The sequence below is a fragment of the Rattus norvegicus genome, chromosome 1 (genome assembly GCF_021556685.1).
Source record: "Rattus norvegicus strain SHRSP/BbbUtx chromosome 1, alternate assembly SHRSP_T2T, whole genome shotgun sequence".
In the NCBI taxonomy this organism is placed as follows: Eukaryota; Metazoa; Chordata; class Mammalia; order Rodentia; family Muridae; genus Rattus; species Rattus norvegicus.
In genome coordinates this window covers 250,992,461-251,011,170 of record NC_141534.1, presented here as the reverse complement: position 1 = coordinate 251,011,170, position 18,710 = coordinate 250,992,461, and the positions used below count along the sequence as shown (strand labels likewise).

At 36.5% G+C, this 18,710-nt stretch overlaps 1 protein-coding gene across 3 annotated transcripts in view; it reads right to left on the bottom strand.

Annotated features, from left to right (window-relative positions):
* Nucleotides 1-5,656: 5,656 nt before the first annotated feature.
* LOC134483996 (cytochrome P450 2C7-like) overlaps nt 5,657-18,710 on the bottom strand; it is a 56,006-nt gene continuing 42,952 nt past the window's right edge. For 2 of the 3 annotated variants that reach the window (XR_015643116.1, NM_001433010.1), the window contains exons 7-9: nt 10,267-10,454; nt 7,097-7,238; nt 5,657-6,079 (exon numbers count right to left, since the gene is read on the bottom strand). Coding sequence is in view for 2 of the 3 variants with exons in the window: in NM_001433010.1 (NP_001419939.1) it covers nt 5,898-6,079; nt 7,097-7,238; nt 10,267-10,454 (512 nt within the window). In the remaining variant the exon portion in view is untranslated. Of the gene's footprint in view, nt 7,239-10,266; nt 10,455-18,710 lie in introns of all 3 variants that reach the window. The other variant, NM_001433011.1, reaches the window with a different exon arrangement.

The window sequence follows — 18,710 nt, the reverse complement described above, 5'->3', positions numbered from 1 at the left end:
CCTAGGTAGTTATGCATTAATGGGAAATACAGGCTGTATTTCTCATTTTACAATATTTTTCATTGCTAAGATCCAGTTAGAGTCCAAGAAGAGATTGACCAGGTGATTGGGAGAAACCCCAGCCCCTGTATGCAGGACAGGAATCACATGCCCTACACAAATGCCATGGTGCATGAGGTACAGAGATAGAGTAACATTGTCCCAAACAATATAGTGTATGAAGTGACCTGTGATACTAAATTCAGAAACTACTTCATACCCAAAGTAAGCTTCGTTCTCTCTGCTACACTTCTGTGCTCTTGATCTTCCCAGTTTCAGTTTGATTCAAGTACTCTCCATAACACTGTGCTTCCTATTACTTATGCAGGTTCACAATTGGGAAAGCAGTTCTAAGAAAGCAAGGACATGGGCATTTCCACATTTGTTTTGTCTTTCTTTTCCAAAGATTTTTGTATGAAAATTAGTTGTTTATAATTTCAGGTATATTTTCCAATTTGTGTTGAACACAAAAAAGATGTTTGGGAGTTTTTAATACTGAAAAAAACTACAAATAATTCAAAGTAGTTTATATGCATAATTCTTCAAGTTATGAAAAAGGCTATATCATACTTTGACTTATGTTTGGTGTATTTCAGTCATAATAAGTCACAATAATTTCCTTTTAATGCTATAACTCGTAAATAGTTTTGAGTTTTCTTGAATAATGAATATTCTTTTCTTATTACTTTTAAAGCTACTGTTTCAAAATGATTTAATCATTACATGATCTTATCTTACCTAATCTCATATATTTTGCTAGTTACAGATGTTTCTTCTAAAACTATATGCAAAATTAAAGGTGACTTCTGGTGAACATTTTATCTGTAAATTTATTTTCATATGTTTGTACTTCATTATCATTTAACTTATTATTGACCCAAATGATGAATTTCATTAATCAGTAATTTGAACTGCTGCTAATTTGTAAATTCATGAAAATAAGATGTTTATAGAAATATATCAGAACACTTGGAATATGTGTGTACCCAAATAATGGAAAGATCTTCAGAAACTCAAAATGTCGATTATACTATCAATTCATAATTCATCCAGACAATTGACAGGATTGGCATAAATATTATGAGGTAAATACGAGAGAATAGGTATGTCTAATACATAGGCATGTTCATGTCATTTTTGAACAATATAACTGTAACATTTCTCTGTCAAATTAAAAGAATTTATATGATTTGGAAAGTGTTTTTTTATTAAGTTGTAGCCAAATGAACTTTCTGACATATTTTTTTGTTTCTAAATATTGGGTTTATGTATAATGTGGCAACATTTAAGTTAAATCATTACAGATAAATAAATGCTAAAGAGACTGAAGAATGAGAGATGTCTTATGACACAGATCCCCTCAGCATGAGTTCAGTATAGTCAAGCTTTATATCAATTATCACATTTGATATATTCATAACCCTCCATCTAACCTGTAATGCATAATATGCTTGTACACTTTGGGTCTTATGAACTGAATCATATTCTTTTCATTCTTGGAATTACTTGGTAAAGAAATATCATGATTTTTATAACTGACTTTACACTCTTACTAACCATGAAAATAATAACTTCTTTAACAGATGGGGCAACTAATATCACTTCAGACAATAGATAAAGACAAGAGTAATAATTTGCTTACAGATGACTTTGTGAAAAACACTTTACACTTTACTTCACAAGCATTTGCTGATGCTTTTGAAATATGCAACTATAGTAGAAAAACAGTGATAGGCAATGTGCACATAAACGAGAATAGCAATATTCCAAAAATTTGAAACTAGCATTTAATTTTCAAATAATTCCATATGTCAAAAATAACTTTTTGTTTTTTAAATTTTAAATATGTTATTTAAATTAATATATTGCTACAAAATCCAATCTTGTAAAAGTTCTGAAGATCACGAGGACCCATTAGAAATTTAAAATGAATATGAATTCACTTCGATTATTAATTGAAGAGAGCCTAGAACCACTACCTCAAATCTCATGTGTTTTCAGAACTGTGTTTCTTTAGTTGCTACACGTAGATCATGACCACCAACCATAGCCACAAGTTTTATTATCTTCCATTTAAGCATTTTATTACAGCCTACTAGAAGACCAGTTCCTAAATTGACAGTGACCCCCAGTTTGACAAAAGATTATGCTGGCCACCAGTTATCTAGCCTCCAAACTCAGTGGAGACCTCTTACTTAACCTGATCATACAGGCCAGAAGGCCAGAGTAGAAACATAAAGCAAGGAACAAAACAGACATGTAGCAAAGAAAAACCTGAAAATCAGCACCTAGATGTATAATCTCACCAAACCCAGGTGCTTAGATGTCAAGATAAGAACAAAATCAATAGCCAAAGCATTATTTCACTATTACAGCACAGCTAGGCTACTGCAGGAAGCTTGGAATACTCTAACACAGTTAAAAGCACAAGGAAAAGACATCAGTATCAACATTATGAACAAGACAGAAGACCCTAATGAAGTGAGTGGATTCCTTAAAGAAATTGAGGAAAAGACAAACAAAAAATTGGAGGGAATAAATAAATTCCTCAAACAAGAAGAAAAATAAAAACTAACAAATGAACAGACAGTTGATGGAAAATGGAAGAAGAAGCAATGAATAAAACACAAAAAGAAAATTCTGAAAATGGAAAATCTAGGTATGTAAACAGAAGTTACAGATACCAACCTCAGCCAATTGCAAAATAATAGAAGAAATGTATACATCAGTCAAAGAAAAGGTTATATGTAAAAAAGCTTTCTGAAACAAAACATCCAAAAAATCTGCAGTACTATGAAAAGACCAACTCTAGTTGACTAAAAAAGAATAATAGCAATAGGAGAATAAAGGCTGAAATTAATAAAATGAAAACAAGAGAGCAATACAAAGAAGTAATAAAACAAAGTAGGTTCTTTGAGAAAATCATCAACATAGAAAAACCCTGATCCAAACTACCTAAAAAGGAGAAAATGAATGTCCAAATTAACAAAATCAGAAATGAAATGGGAGACATAACATCAGACAGCAAGGAAATTCAATGAATCATCAACTCATACTTTAAAGACATGTTCTCCATAAAATAAAAAACTATAAATGGATACTTTTCTTTATTAATTATATGTATATACATATGTATATATAATTTAAAAATATATATCATTTACTGATATATATATATATATATATATAAAATATACTGAAGTAAAGACAAGATCAGAAAAACAATTAAATAGCACATAAACAAGTATATAACACATAAATACAGGCAGTCGTTAGAAGAGTTTTAGAGTGAAATGTTCTGTAGATATCTGTTAAATCTATTTGGTTCAAAACCTCTATTAATTTCACTGTGTCTCTGCTTAGTCTGTTTCAATGACATGACCTTTAGTGAGAGTGACTGTTGAACTCTTCTACTATTGTTGTGTGAGGATCAATGTGCGTTTTGAGCTTTAGTAAAGTTTCTTTTATGAATGTTGTTGGCCTTGTATTTGGGGAATAGTGTTCTGAATTGGGACTTCCTCGTGGTGAATTTTTTCTTTCATGAATATGAAGTGTCCTTTCTTATTCCTCTTGATAGCTTTTGGTTGAGTCTATTTTATTGAATACTAGAATGGCAAGTACTGCTTGTTTCTTGGGACCAGTTTCTTGGAAGATATTTTTTCCAGCCTTTTACTCTGAGGTAATGTTTGTCTTTGTTATTTAGGTGCCTTGTATATGCAGAAAAACTCTGGACTCTGTTTACATATCCAGTCTGCCAGCCCGTGTCTCTTTATAGGTGAGATGAGTCCATTAACATCGAGAGATGATAAGGCAGATGGTGGTTAGCTTCTGTCATTTTTTTTATTTATTTTTTGTAGATGGCATTATGTGCATGTGTTTCTCTCATTTTGACTTTGTTGTGAGTACCCTCTTTATGTTGGAGTTTTCCTTCTAGAGTACTCTGTATGGCTTGATTTGCAGATAGGTACTGTTTGAATTTGGTTTTGTCCAGGAATATTTTTGTTTCTTAACCTATATTGTTTGAGAGTTATGCTGGGTATAGTAACCTGGCTGGTATTTGTGTTCTTTTAGAGTTTGCATGACCTTTAACCAGGTTCTTCTGAATTTTAGTGTCTCTGTTGAGAAGTTCCATCTAATTCTTCTTGTTTTTTTTCTTAGTGAATCAATGAATTTATTAGAACGTCTTAAAAGCCCATAGCTAAGGTCTTACTCATAGACATTTGGAACAACTTCATAAAGCTGAGTTAATTAGACATAACCTCTAGCAACTTTTCCTGCTTATATACCTTTGAAGGTGAATGTGTTTGGATTTTGTAAATTTTATGAGCATTCTGAGTCTTTATTGTGTAGATGTACTTTACCACATTTTCTGTATCCACTCCTCTGTTGAAGGGCATCTGGATTCTTTCCAGCTTTTGGCTATTAGAAATAAGACTGCTATGAACAGTGTGGAGCATGTGTCTTTATTGTATGCTGGAGTATCTTTTGGGTATATGCTCAGGAGAGGTATAGCTGGGTCCTCAGGTAGTGGAGTGTCTCAATTTCTGAGGAACATACAGAGTGATTTCCAGAGTTGTACCAGTTTACAATCCCACCAAAAATGGAGGAGTTTTCCCCTTTCTGCTGTCACCTGAGGTTTTTATCCTAGCCATTCTGACTCATGTGAGGTGAAATGTCAGGGTTGTTTTGATTTGCATTTCCCAGATGGCTAAGCATGTTGAGCATTTCTTTAGGTACTTTTCATTCGATATTCATCAGCTGAAGATTCTTCGTTTAGATCTATACCCCAGTTTCTGATAGTGTTATTTGGCTCTCTGGAGTCAAATAACCTTTTGGAATTCTTTGGATATTTTGGATTTTAGCCCTATATCAAATGCAGTATTGGTAAAGGTATTTTCCAATCTGTTGGTTGCTGTTTTGTCTTAATGACAGTGCCCTTAGACATACAGAAGCTTTGCAGTTTTATGAGGTCCCATTTGTCAATTCTGGATCTTTGAATCTTAAGCCATTTGTGTTTTGTTGAGGAAATGTTCCACAGTACCCACATGATTGAGACTCCTCCCCACTTTTTCTTCTATTAGTTTGAGAGTATCTGGTTTGATGTGGAGGTCCTTGATCTACTTTGACTTAAGATTTGTACAGGGTGTTAAGAATAGATCTATTTGCATGCTTCTACATGCTGATCTCCAGTTGAAACAGCACCATTTGTTGAAAAAGCTATCTTTTTTCCATTGGATGGTTTTAGCTCCTTTGTCAAAGATCATGTGACCATAGGTATGTGGGTTCATTTCTGGGTCTTCAATTCTAGTCCGCTGATCTATCTGACTGTCCCTGTGTCAATATATACACACGTGTGTGTGTGTGTGTGTGTGTGTGTGTGTGTGTGTGTGTGTGTGTGCTAGAGATTGTATACAGGTGAAAGCAGTTTAGAAAACAATATATATTCCCTAACAGTTTCTCTTGCATTCTCTATGCTTCTTTTGATGTAGACCTGAAGGATGTGTTAAGTTGCCAATTTATTACATAAATTTTAAGCAAGTCTTAGAGCAGGTACACAAATCAAGTATAAATATTATTGAAAATATGCAAAATAAAAAATAACTAGGAATTATGATAATTATTATTTTATAGTGAAGCTTTATTTTAACTCAGGAATGGATACACAATGACACAAGGGATCATAAATTGTTATATGAAAGAGATAATACAAGTGGATTTGTGCTATAACTCCAGAAACTGCATGTGCTTTCTGGATCTTAAGACAAGAGTCAGGATGGATGATAGAGGGAAGGGACTGGATAAAAACCTGAAGGGGATTGCAGAAGGCAACACAGTAGAAGCCAAAATGCCTGATCTATTCAGGAAGGAATGAAGCAGAGCTGGTAAGTGGGTGGCAGAGAGGCAAAACCATTCAGAACTGGCCTCGTATCAATGTCCTTTGGTTGAACCAGAGATTTCAGGTTAAAGTTCTGTAAAATGGTTGTCAAGAATAGAAACAACTGCATGCGGGCCAGGCCCTCTCCAACACAAGCTCGTTTTCCTAGAAAAAAGTCGAAGTAGAATACTAAATATCCCTAAATGTGCAATACACGATTCTTGTATCTGACCCATAAGATTATGAATGAATGGTGAGTCATTGTATTGGTAGTTAGCTGGGTGGCTAGGGGAAAGGACTAGATAAACAGTCAAAGATAGAACAAATTTGTTTTTCAACTAACATAATCTAGAGAATTGCAAATACTTTTTAGCAAAGTGTAACAGTTCACATTTATAATCAAACTGTCTGGGATATTTAAGAAGTATTCTATGTTTACTATCAAAAATCAAACCCAAGGAAAGAAACTGCATATCAGAAGTCAGACCCTACAAAATAAGTTTAGACTCAAAATCCATAACTCTCAGCTTGAATGGAGGAAAACAAGGTTCCCAGTGATTTCCCAAGGTTTCACTGTGGAAAATCATGGCATAAATACAAAGTCTCCATCATCTCATAATAATCTTGAAGTTTCTGTTATTCGACTCACATAGAAAGTTTCTGATCTAATGCTTCCTCATTGATATGCAGTTTCTTCTTATAATTCTCCATTACCCATATTCTGAAACAACTAAGAAGTCAATTATTAAGATGGTGATATGTTTTGCAGTTGTAAAATTTAAGGTTTGAGCAAGAAATTTGCTATTTTCTCAAAAACCCAGAGATCTTGGAGACTTTTTCATTATCCTCTCCAGCAGACGTTTAAAAAGTAGTAGTCATTCATGCGAATACTGAGTGTACTTGAGGATCCCTTGTGGTTTTCTATATTTTTGATACTTGATACTAGCTAACTGAGCATGGAGGTGAGTGACACAAGAAATATGAATTTAAATTATGATTCCCTCAATTCTGTAGTGAGATAGTAAATTGTAAATGAAGTTTGCCTTCTAGGATGACACTGAGACATGGATAAGTATGCTTTCAATTGTGCATAAATTGCAAGTCTCTCAGGAATTGGGAGCCACTGTGTAAGTCTCCACAGATCTTCATGTCACTGAAACCATAAAAATGAGTTTCTATTACCTGCTGAGAAAGGCAAAAAGTAGTCACTTTTCTTAAAGTTTCCATTCTCATCTAGAAAGTGGCCAGGGTCAAACATCTCTGGGTTGGGGAACTCCTTGCTGTCATGCAGCACTGATGTCAATGATGTTAACACCTTTGTTCCCTAGAACAATACATAGAAGCATCAAGTTACAAAGAAATCATAGGGCTAAAGTTACCAGGAAAATAACATAATTCACATCTTTTGCTATATAGAAGGAGTTGAATACAAAGAATGGCAGTGACATTTTAATGCACAAAGTATTGGAGGAGGGGGTGGAAATTTATCTGAGGCCAGTCATACTGATGTGGCCAAAGTGCCTTCCAGTAACATTTCACATGAGTTCTTGAATGAAAATTTCTGAGTTTCTTCTCCCTTTCCTGTAGATTGGACTCTTGCTTCTCGTAGCACTCACTGTTCTAGCTCATCACATCTGACTCCATACACATCACATGAATCAGAGTCCAAAAGGAATAATATGTTGAGAGTTCCAAATTCATTAAGCACATTAGGAAGTGTATAGAAAGACAAATACTACATTTCCCCTTCATGTACTCTATTTATTCATCCATCTGTCTATATATTTATATCATATAAATGTAAATGCGGGGATATGTGCCAGAGTAGAGGTGTGCTATCATATATATATATATATATATATATATATATATATAATTTATAGATCTTTATTAATGTGCAGATGCAAATTCTCAGATATACATATATATGTGTGTGTTTGTGTGTGTGTGTGTGTGTGTCTGTGTGTGTGTGTGTGTATGATTGTAAAGCAGGATGAGGGTTATGTGGGAAAAGTAAGGGAAGAAATAGAAGGAGTTGGAGAAGAAGAAAATAAAATAAAACAAAATAAGACACAGTGTAAGTCTTAATAGCCATAACCTGATGGAAGCTAAATCATAAAACTTCTGAAGATTCACAGAAATTTTGGGAACTTGTACTGAAAAATTCTCTTTAACTAAAGCACAAAGTAACCTCATATCATTGCAAATGTTCTAAGAATGTTCTGTTCACAGGTCTCACAAGCCTGTCACATGTGTTTGAATTCAGCTTAAATAAATATATTTAATATTTAAAATCCCGAAAGAATACATTGTTAAGTTGTGTGAAAATTAAGTCCAAGTCTCAGTAAGCATGGAACATATTATATTCATAGTCATTTGTTTACACACTGCCTGTGATTGCTTCTCTGCTACTCATGACAGAGCTTCTGAAGAAGAAGCATAATCCTAATGGTCAAGAAAGCCTGAAATCTACTATGCTTATTATGGCAAAGATGAATGGTTCTTCTTTATTCTATTAGTTCTACTAAGAGCAGTGGCTTGAGTTTTATCAAACAAATCAATTACCTCATTTTTCAGCTGTGAAGCGATGCTTATTTCTAAACCAGGTAAATTTGAAAAAGAAAATAATGGAATATTCTACTCCACTGGAGTACAGAGACCAATCATGTCATGAGCCAACAGCAGTAGAAAGGGTGGGAAATTTAACTGATGCAGCACTAGCCTCAAGCTAGGCATTAAATTCAAGAAATCTATCATGACACAAGTCATTCCTATCTTGTTTTTCATTCTATTTACCATTTAGATGGGTCTAAGGTCATACAACATAAACAAGTTTTGAAAATTAGCAATAGATCTCAACTATAATAAGTGAAAACAATATCTCAAAAATATCATTTGGCTAAAGAGAGCAAACTGGTATCCTAACACTTATACCAAGCCTGGCATTACACAGCAAGGCCCATTACCACCTGCAAAGTTAGTTCCATCAGCACCACATGATGTGAGTAGTGGGAACTCTACCTGTATCATTTTGGCTCAACTCACTAAAAATATGAAATTGCCCAAGAGATAGCATTGAACTCTTTCTGAATGGAGTTATCATTATAAAACTTTGGCATTTTTCATCTGTAATACCATATCCTCAATCAGAATTTTTTCAGTGTCTTGAAAGTAACATTAAGTAACTACAAAAAATTAAATATATAAAAACAGAACCACATCAGGGAACATTTTTCAACTTAGTTTTAAGCAGCCATCTCAGTTTTAGTATCAAAATTCTAACAAGTTTGAGGAAGCAAAAATAAGAACAGAGATTTCTTATGATAGAAGCCATAGGCAACGTAAAGCAGAAAATATCCAATGTACATCCATGTTTCTACAATATACAGTCAATAGTTTAAAAGAAAAGTAAACAAGGCATAGAATCATTAAAATGTTGCTGCGAAATATTTTGGAAATAATGTAGAGACTTTGGATAGAAATATCATTCCAAAGTATAGATAAGTATTCTTGGTCATACTCATACATAATTTGTTCCAAAATAAAGTGTCCTTTATATCTTTAAACAGAACAGACTTAAAAAATGTTCATCTGATCAACATGACTGTGTATTTCTAAAACATCAAATTTGATATGGAGATGTTAAAATTATGATTTTTCAGCCTAATGAGAAATGATACAAGTCATGCCTAAGGGAACCAGGTCTGCACATCAATTTGTCACAACGAAGAGAAACTAATAACACAGGATACAAAAAGTACATACAAAAGAATTAGCTCACATAACACTTTAAATTCCACATACATTTACATGCATATAAATATAAGTAAACATTTACATTGGGATAAATTTAAATTCAACAGAGTGAATAAATAATTAAGCAGATAGAAAGAATGTCAGAGGCACTTAGAGAAATGATAACAGAAGTATATTTACCATTCATGAAAACTCTAAGTAGATATGAATGGGCTGCTCTATGACAAAGAAACAAGGCATAGAGAAAATTAACATCCCCAATACATAAATGAATGGCATTGATAAATTAAAGTATTCAGCATTTCATTTTGTTTTCAAACTTGGAGATTTATTTCTCACAGTCATAAAAATTTCAGAAAAGACTTTTGGAAAATTGACAAAATAGTGAAACATTCACAGAGAAATACCTAACCTTTGCAAAACAGTATGTGGAAGGCTAAGCAAATGTGGCGGTGTCAATACAAAATATATCTGTGGCTGCAGTAGAGCTGCCCTTTGGATCATGAAGGCAGGCACAGATATATCAGAGGACTGGTACCACACTATGAAACTAGAAGCATCAAGAACTTGGAGGCTCAACAAAGAAAGGAGCTTACCTTCGGGATGAGGTAGTTCCTGAATTTAATGTCACAGGTCACTGCATGGGGCAGGTTGGTCGGGACAAAGTCAATGAATCTCTGTACCTCATGAATCATGGCATCTGTGTAGGGCATGTGTTTTCTATCCTGCATGCAGGGGCTGCGATGTCTGCCAATCACACGGTCAATCTCTTCCTGGACTTTAGCTGGTTGGTCATAGTAAAAAGCAGGAAAATGTGGGGAAAGTGACAGGTTTGTCATAATTTCAGGACATACAGAGTTCAATATAAGTATGCCAAAAGAAATATTTAGACAAAACAGCATATACTCATTATTTTGGAGTCATGAGAACAAAGAAAGTATAAGTAATTAAAATATCAAATAAAGCAGTATAATTAGTCAACATATTTTAGTCCTTGGTTAAAGTTATTAGTGTTAGGTTTTAAACCCAAAATTCATTCCAGACCTGTGCTATTTCCCTTTTGCCCCTGTGCTAGTATCAGAGGCTCTGCTCTGGATCCAAACAAACTCAACCCACACACAACCTGCAACTTCAATCACCAGGTATTCTGACACATCCACAATCACAGATGAGACTCCCAAACCCCAGCCCAATACCTGGTGGAACCAGATCCATGGACCCTGCATTGCAGATACCCTGCCCAGTGAGAGACCTGCATTCCTTGAGGTTTACACCTGTACCTGGAGTATAGCCTCTGCTCTGGATCCCAATCCACGTGGACCACACCCCAGTAAGCTCAAACCCCCAGGGATTCTGACTCATTCAGTCTCACAGAATCACAAGCTCAGAGGCTCACTGGAAGAACAGGCCAGGGACAGATAGGCCAGTTAACACCAGAGATAAGTAGATGGCAAGAGGCAAGCTTAAGAACATAAGCAACAGAAACCAATATTGCTCACAGCATGAAAACCCATTTCTCCCATTACAGAAAGCCCTGGATACCACAATACATCTATTAAGCAAGATTCAGATCTAAATTCTCATCGCATAGAGATGATAGAGGCCTTGAAGGACATAAATAACTCCATTAAAAGAAATACAGATAAACAAGTAGAAACCCATGAAGAGAGAGCACAAAAAAACCCTTAAAGAAATAGAGGAAAAGCCAATCAAACAAGTGACAGAATTGAACACAACCATCCAGGATCTAAAAATGTAAATAGAAACATTAAAGACAACACAAAGGGAGACAGCCCTGGAGATGGAAAACATAGGAAAGGGTGGGAGTTACAGATGCAAGCATCACCAGCAGGATACAAGAGATAGAGGAGATAATTTCAGGTATAGAAGATACCATAGAAGATATCAACACACAGTCAAGGAAAATACAAAGGGTAAAAAGCTCCTAACCTTAAACATTCAAAAAATGCAGATGCTTCAGTCATTCCTAAAATGGGGAAAAAAATATTCACAGGAGTAAATATGGAGACAAAGTTTGGAGCAAAGACTGAAGGAAAGACCATTTAGAAAGTGCCCAACAGGAATCCAGCCCATATACATACAGCTACAAAACCCAGACAATATTGCTGATTTCAAGAAGTGCATGCTGGTGGTAGCCTGATATAGCTGTCTTCTGAGAGGCTCTGCCATAACTTAACAAATGCAGAGGAGGATGCTTACAGACAACTATTGAACTGAGAAAGGGGTCCCAGTTGGAGGAGTTGGAGAAAGGATTGAAGGAGCTGAAGAGGTTTGCAGCCCCATAAGAACAACAATGCCAACCAACCAGAGTTCCCAGGGATTAAACAACCATCCAAAGAGTACACATGGACAGATGCATGATTCCAGCTGCATAATTAGCAGAGGATGGCCTTGTTGGGCACCACTGGGAGGAAAAGCCCTTGGTCCTGCCAAGGCTCGACCCTCCAGTGTAGGGGAATATCAGAATGGGGAGATGGGAAGGGGTTGGTTGATGGGTGGGAGAACATCTTCATAGAAGAAGGGAGAAAAGGATGGAATAGGGGGTTTCTGGCCAGGAAACTGGGGAAGGGGATAACATTTGAAATGCAAATAAAAATTATCCATTAAAAAAAACTCAGGGCGGATGCTGGTAGAGAAATAGGAACATTCCTCCATTCATACCAATACTATCCAAACTACTCCCTAAAATAGAAAAACAGAGCACTACAAAATTCCTTCTATGAAGCCACAATTATGTTTATACCTAAACCACAAAATCACCCAACAAAGAAAAAGAACTACAGACCAATTTCTGTTATGAATGTTGAGACAAGAATACTCAAGAAAATTCTTCAAACCGAATCCAAGAACACATCAAAATGATCATCCATCAGGATCAAGTAGGCTTCATCCTAGGGATGCAGGGATGATATGATGTACAGAAATGCACCAACTTAATCCACTCTATAAGGAAACTCAAAGATAAAAACCACATGATCTTTTCATTAGATGCTATGAAACATTTGACAAAATTCAACACCCCTTCATGATGCAAGTCCTGTAAAGACCAGATTTTCAAGGCCCATACCTAAATATAGTAAAACCAGTATAAAGCAAACCAGTACATAACATCAGACAAAATGGAGAGAAACATGAAACAATCCCATTAAAACCAGGAACGAGACATGACTGCACACTCTCTCCCTACTTATTCAATATTCGAAGTCCTAGCCAGAGCAATCAGACAATGAAAGGAGGTCAAAGGGATACATATTGGAAAGGAAGAAGTAAAAATATAACTATTTGCAGATGATATGATAGTAAACTTAAGAGAACTCAAAAGTTCCAACAGAGAACTACTAAGCCTGAAAAACAACTTCAGCAAAGTGGTTGGGTATAAATTTAACTCAAAAAAATCAGTAGCCTTCTTCTACTCAAAGGATAAACAGGCTGAGAAAGAAATTAAGGAAATGACAAAGTTCACAAGAGTTACAAATAATATAAAATACCTCGGTGTGGCTTTAAGCAAGTAAGGGAAAGATTTGTATGACAAGAACTTCAAGTCTGTGAAGAAAGAAATTGAATATCTCAGAAGATGGAAAGATCTCCCATGCTCATGGATTTGCAGAATTAATAGAGTAAAAATAGCCATTTTACCAAAAAAGTCAATGCAATCCACATCAAAATTCAAACCCAATTCTTCACAGAGATAGAAATAGCAATTTGCAAATTCATTTGGAATAACAAAAACCCAGGATAGTGAAAACTATGCTCAACAATAAAAGAACTTCTGGGGGAATCACCACCTCTGACTGCAAGCAGTATTACAGAGCAATAGTGATAAAACCTGTATGGTATTAGTATAGAAACAGGCAGGTAGATCTGCGGAATAGAATTGAAGAAAAGATTTTTTTCAGCAAATGGTGCTGGCTGAACTGGAGGTCAGCATGTAGAAGAATGCAAATCAATCCATTCTTATGGCCCTTACAAAACTTAAGTTCAAGTGGATCAAGGACCTCCATGTCAAACAAGATACACTGAAATTTATAGAAGAAAAAGTGAGGAAGAGTTTTGAATACATGGGCACTGGGGAAAATTTCCTGGAAAAAAAACCACCATGCTCTACGGTGAAGAATTGACAATGCGACCTCATAATACTGCAAAGCTTCTGCAAGGAAAAACACACTGTCATAAGGACAAAACAGCAAACAACAAATTGGGAAATTACCTTTACCAATCCTATATTCAGTAGAGGGCTAATATCTAAAATATACAAAGAATTCAAGAAGATAGAATCCTGACAGCCAAATAACCCCAGGAAAAATGGGGCACAGAGCTAAACAAAACATTTTCTCCTGAGGAATAGCAAGTGCCTGAGAAGTACCTAAAGAAATGCAAAACATCCTTAATCATCAGGGAAATGCAAATCAAAACAACCTAAGATTCCACCTCATACCAGTCAGAATGGCTATGATAAAAACTCAGGTGACAGCAGATTCTGGCGAGGATGTGGAGAAAGAGGAACACTAATTCCATTGTTGGTGGGATTACAAAACTTAAGTTCGAGTGGATCAAGGACCTCCATGTCAAACAAGATACACTGAAATTTATAGAAGAAAAAGTGAGGAAGAACACTTTGGATATCAGACTGGAAGGCCCTCAGAAAATTAGACATTGCATTACCTGAGGACCCACCTATACTTCTCTTGGGCATATACCCAAATGATGATCCAGCATACAACAAAGATGTATGCTCCACTATGTTCATGGCAGCCTTATTTATAATAGCCAGAAGCTGGAAAGAACCCAGATGCCTTTCACTGGAGGACTGGTTTCAAAAAATATGGTACATCTACACAATGGCCTACTACTCAGCTGTAAAAAAAAATGACTTCATGAAATTCATTGGAAAATAGAACGAACTAGAAAATATCATCATGAATGAAGTTACTCAATCACAGAAAAAACAAATGGTATGCAGTTATTGGTAAGTGGATATTCGCCAAGAAGCTCAAATTACTAAAGATGCAGTCCAGGGACCACATGAAGCTCAAGAAGAGGGATGACCAAAATGAAGATAGTTCGTTCACTCCTTCTTAAAAAGGGGAACAAAAATATTCATAGTAGGGGGTACAGAATCAAAGTTTAGACCAGAGACTGAAGGAATGGACATTCAGAGCCTGCCCCACATGTGGCCCATATATATACAGCCACCAAAACTAGATGAGATTGATGAAGCTAAGAAGTGCATGTTGACGGGAACCAGATATAGATTTCTCCTGAGAGACACATCAAGGGCATGTTAAATGCTAGCAGCAAACTACTGAACTGAAAACAGAACCCCCGTTGGAGAAATTAGAGAAAGGATTGAAAAAACTGAAGTGGCTTGCAGCCCCATAAGAATTTAATGAAGATGAAGGTACAACATACCCAAACTTATGGGACACAATGAAAGCTGTGCTAAGAGGAAAACTCATAGGTCTGAGTGCCTGCAGAAAGAAACAGGAAAGAACATATGTCATCAGCTTGACAGCACACCTAAAGCTCTAGAACAAAAAGAAACAAATACACCCAGGAGGAATAGAAGGCAGGAAATAATCAAACACAGAGCCAAAATCAACCAAGTAGAAACAAAAAGGACCATAGAAAGAATCAACAGAAACAAAAGTTGGTTCTTTGAGAAAATCAACGAGATAGATAAACCCTTAGCCAGACTAACGAGAGGACACAGAGAGTGTGTCCAAATTAACAAAATCAGAAAAGAAAAGGGATACATAACTACAGATTCAGAGGAAATTCAAAAAATCATCAGATCTTACTATAAAAGCCTATATTCAACAAATCTTGAAAATCTGGGGGAAATGGACAATTTCCTAGACAGATTCCAGGTACTGAAGTTAAATCAGGAACAGATAAACCAGTTAAACAACTCCATAACTCCTAAGGAAATAGAAGAAGTCATTAAAGGTCTCCCAATCAAAAAGAGTCCAGGTCCAGATGGGTTTCATGCAGAATTCTATCAGACCTTCATAGAAGACCTCATACCAATATTATCCAAACTATTCCACAAAATTGAAACACATGGAGCACTACCGAATTCCTTCTATGAAGCCACAATTACTCTTATACCTAAACCACAGAAAGACTCAACAAAGAAAGAGAACTTCAGACAAATTTCCCTTATGAATATCGACATAAAAATACTCAATAAAATTCTGGAAACTGAATCCAAGAGAACATCAAACAATCATCCACCATGATCAAGTAGGCTTCATCCCAGGCATGCAGGGATGGTTTAATATACGGAAAACCATCAACGTGATCCATTATATAAACAAACTGAAAGAACAGAACCACATGATCATTTCATTAGATGCTGAGAAAGCATTTGACAAAATTCAACACCCCTTCATGATAAAAGTCCTGGAAAGAATAGGAATTCAAGGCCCATACCTAAACATAGTAAAAGCCATATACAGCAAACCAGTTGCTAACATTAAACTAAATGGAGAGAAACTTGAAGCAATCCCACTAAAATCAGGGACTAGACAAGGCTGCCCACTCTCTCCCTACTTATTCAATATAGTTCTTGAAGTTCTAGCCAGAGCAATCAGACAACAAAAGGAGATCAAAGGGATACAGATCGGAAAAGAAGAGGTCAAAATATCACTATTTGCAGATGACATGATAGTATATTTAAGTGATCCCAAAAGTTCCACCAGAGAACTACTAAAGCTGATAAACAACTTCAGCAAAGTGGCTGGGTATAAAATTAACTCAAATAAATCAGTTGCCTTCCTCTATACAAAAGAGAAACAAGCCGAGAAAGAAATTAGGGAAACGACACCCTTCATAATAGAGCCAAATAATATAAAGTACCTCGGTGTGACTTTAACCAAGCAAGTAAAAGATCTGTACAATAAGAACTTCAAGACACTGAGGAAAGAAATTGAAGAAGACCTCAGAAGATGAAAAGATCTCCCATGCTCATGGATTGGCAGGATTAATATAGTAAAAATGGCCATTTTACCAAAAGCAATCTACAGATTCAATGCAATCCCCATCAAAATACCAATCCAATTCTTCAAAGAGTTAGACAGAACAATTTGCAAATTCATCTGGAATAACAAAAAACCCAGGATAGCTAAAGCTATCCTCAACAATAAAAGGACTTCAGGGGGAATCACTATCCCTGAACTCAAGCAGTATTACAGAGCAATAGTGATAAAAACTGCATGGTATTGGTACAGAGACAGACAGATAGACCAGTGGAAGAGAATTGAAGACCCAGAAATGAACCCACACACCTATGGTCACTTGAGTTTTGACAAAGGAGCCAAAACCATCCAATGGAAAAAAGATAGCATTTTCAGCAAATGGTGCTGGTTCAACTGGAGGGCAACATGTAGAAGAATGCAGATCGATCCATGCTTATCACCCTGTACAAAGCTTAAGTCCAAGTGGATCAAGGACCTCCACATCAAACCAGACACACTCAAACTAATAGAAGAAAAACTAGGGAAGCATCTGGAACACATGGGCACTGGAAAAAATTTCCTGAACAAAACACCAATGGCTTATGCTCTAAGATCAAGAATCGACAAATGGGATCTCATAAAACTGCAAAGCTTCTGTAAGGCAAAGGACACTGTGGTTAGGACAAAACGGCAACCAACAGATTGGGAAAAGATCGTTACCAATCCTACAACAGATAGAGGCCTTATATCCAAAATATACAAAGAACTCAAGAAGTTAGACCGCAGGGAATCAAATAACCCTATTAAAAATGGGGTTCAGAGCTAAACAAAGAATTCACAGCTGAGGAATGCCGAATGGCTGAGAAACACCTAAAGAAATGTTCAACATCTTTAGTCATAAGGGAAATGCAAATCAAAACAACCCTGAGATTTCACCTCACACCAGTGCGATTGGCTAAGATCAAAAACTCAGGTGACAGCAGATGCTGGCGAGGATGTGGAGAAAGAGGAACACTCCTCCATTGTTGGTGGGATTGTAGACTGGTAAAACCATTCTGGAAATCAGTCTGGAGGTTCCTCAGAAAATTGGACATTGAACTGCCTGAGGATCCAGCTATACCTCTCTTGGGCATATACCCAAAAGATGCCTCAACATATAAAAGAGACACGTGCTCCACTATGTTCATCGCAGCCTTATTTATAATAGCCAGAAAATGGAAAGAACCCATATGCCCTTCAACAGAGGAATGGATACAGAAAATGTGGTACATCTACACAATGGAATATTACTCAGCTATCAAAAACAACGAGTTTATGAAATTCGTATGCAAATGGTTGGAACTGGAAAATATCATCCTGAGTGAGCTAACCCAATCACAGAAAGACATACATGGTATGCACTCATTGATAAATGACTATTAGCCCAAATGCTTGAATTACCCTAGATCCCTAGAACAAACGAAACTCAAGACGGATGATCAAAATGTGAATGCTTCACTCCTTCTTTAAATGAGGAAAAAGAATACCCTTGGCAGGGAAGGGAGAGGCAAAGATTAAAACAGAGACTGAAGGAACACCCATTCAGAGCCTGCCCCACATGTGGCCCATACATATACAGCCACCCAATTAGACAAGATGGATGAAGCAAAGAAGTGCAGACCGACAGGAGCCGGATGTAGATCGCTCCTGAGAGACACAGCCAGAATACAGCAAATATAGAGGCGAATGCCAGCAGCAAACCACTGAACTGAGAATAGGTCCCCTATTGAAGGAATCAGAGAAAGAACTAGAAGAGCTTGAAGGGGCTCGAGACCCCAAAAGTACAACAATGCCAAGCAACCAGAGCTTCCAGGGACTAAGCCACTACCTAAAGACTATACATGGACTGACCCTGGACTCTGACCCCATAGGTAGCAATGAATATCCTAGTAAGAGCACCAGTGGAAGGGGAAACCCTGGGTCCTGCTAAGACTGAACCCCCAGTGAACTAGTCTATGGGGGGAGGGCAGCAATGGGGGGAGGGTTGGGAGGGGAACACCCATAAGGAAGGGGAAGGGGGAGGG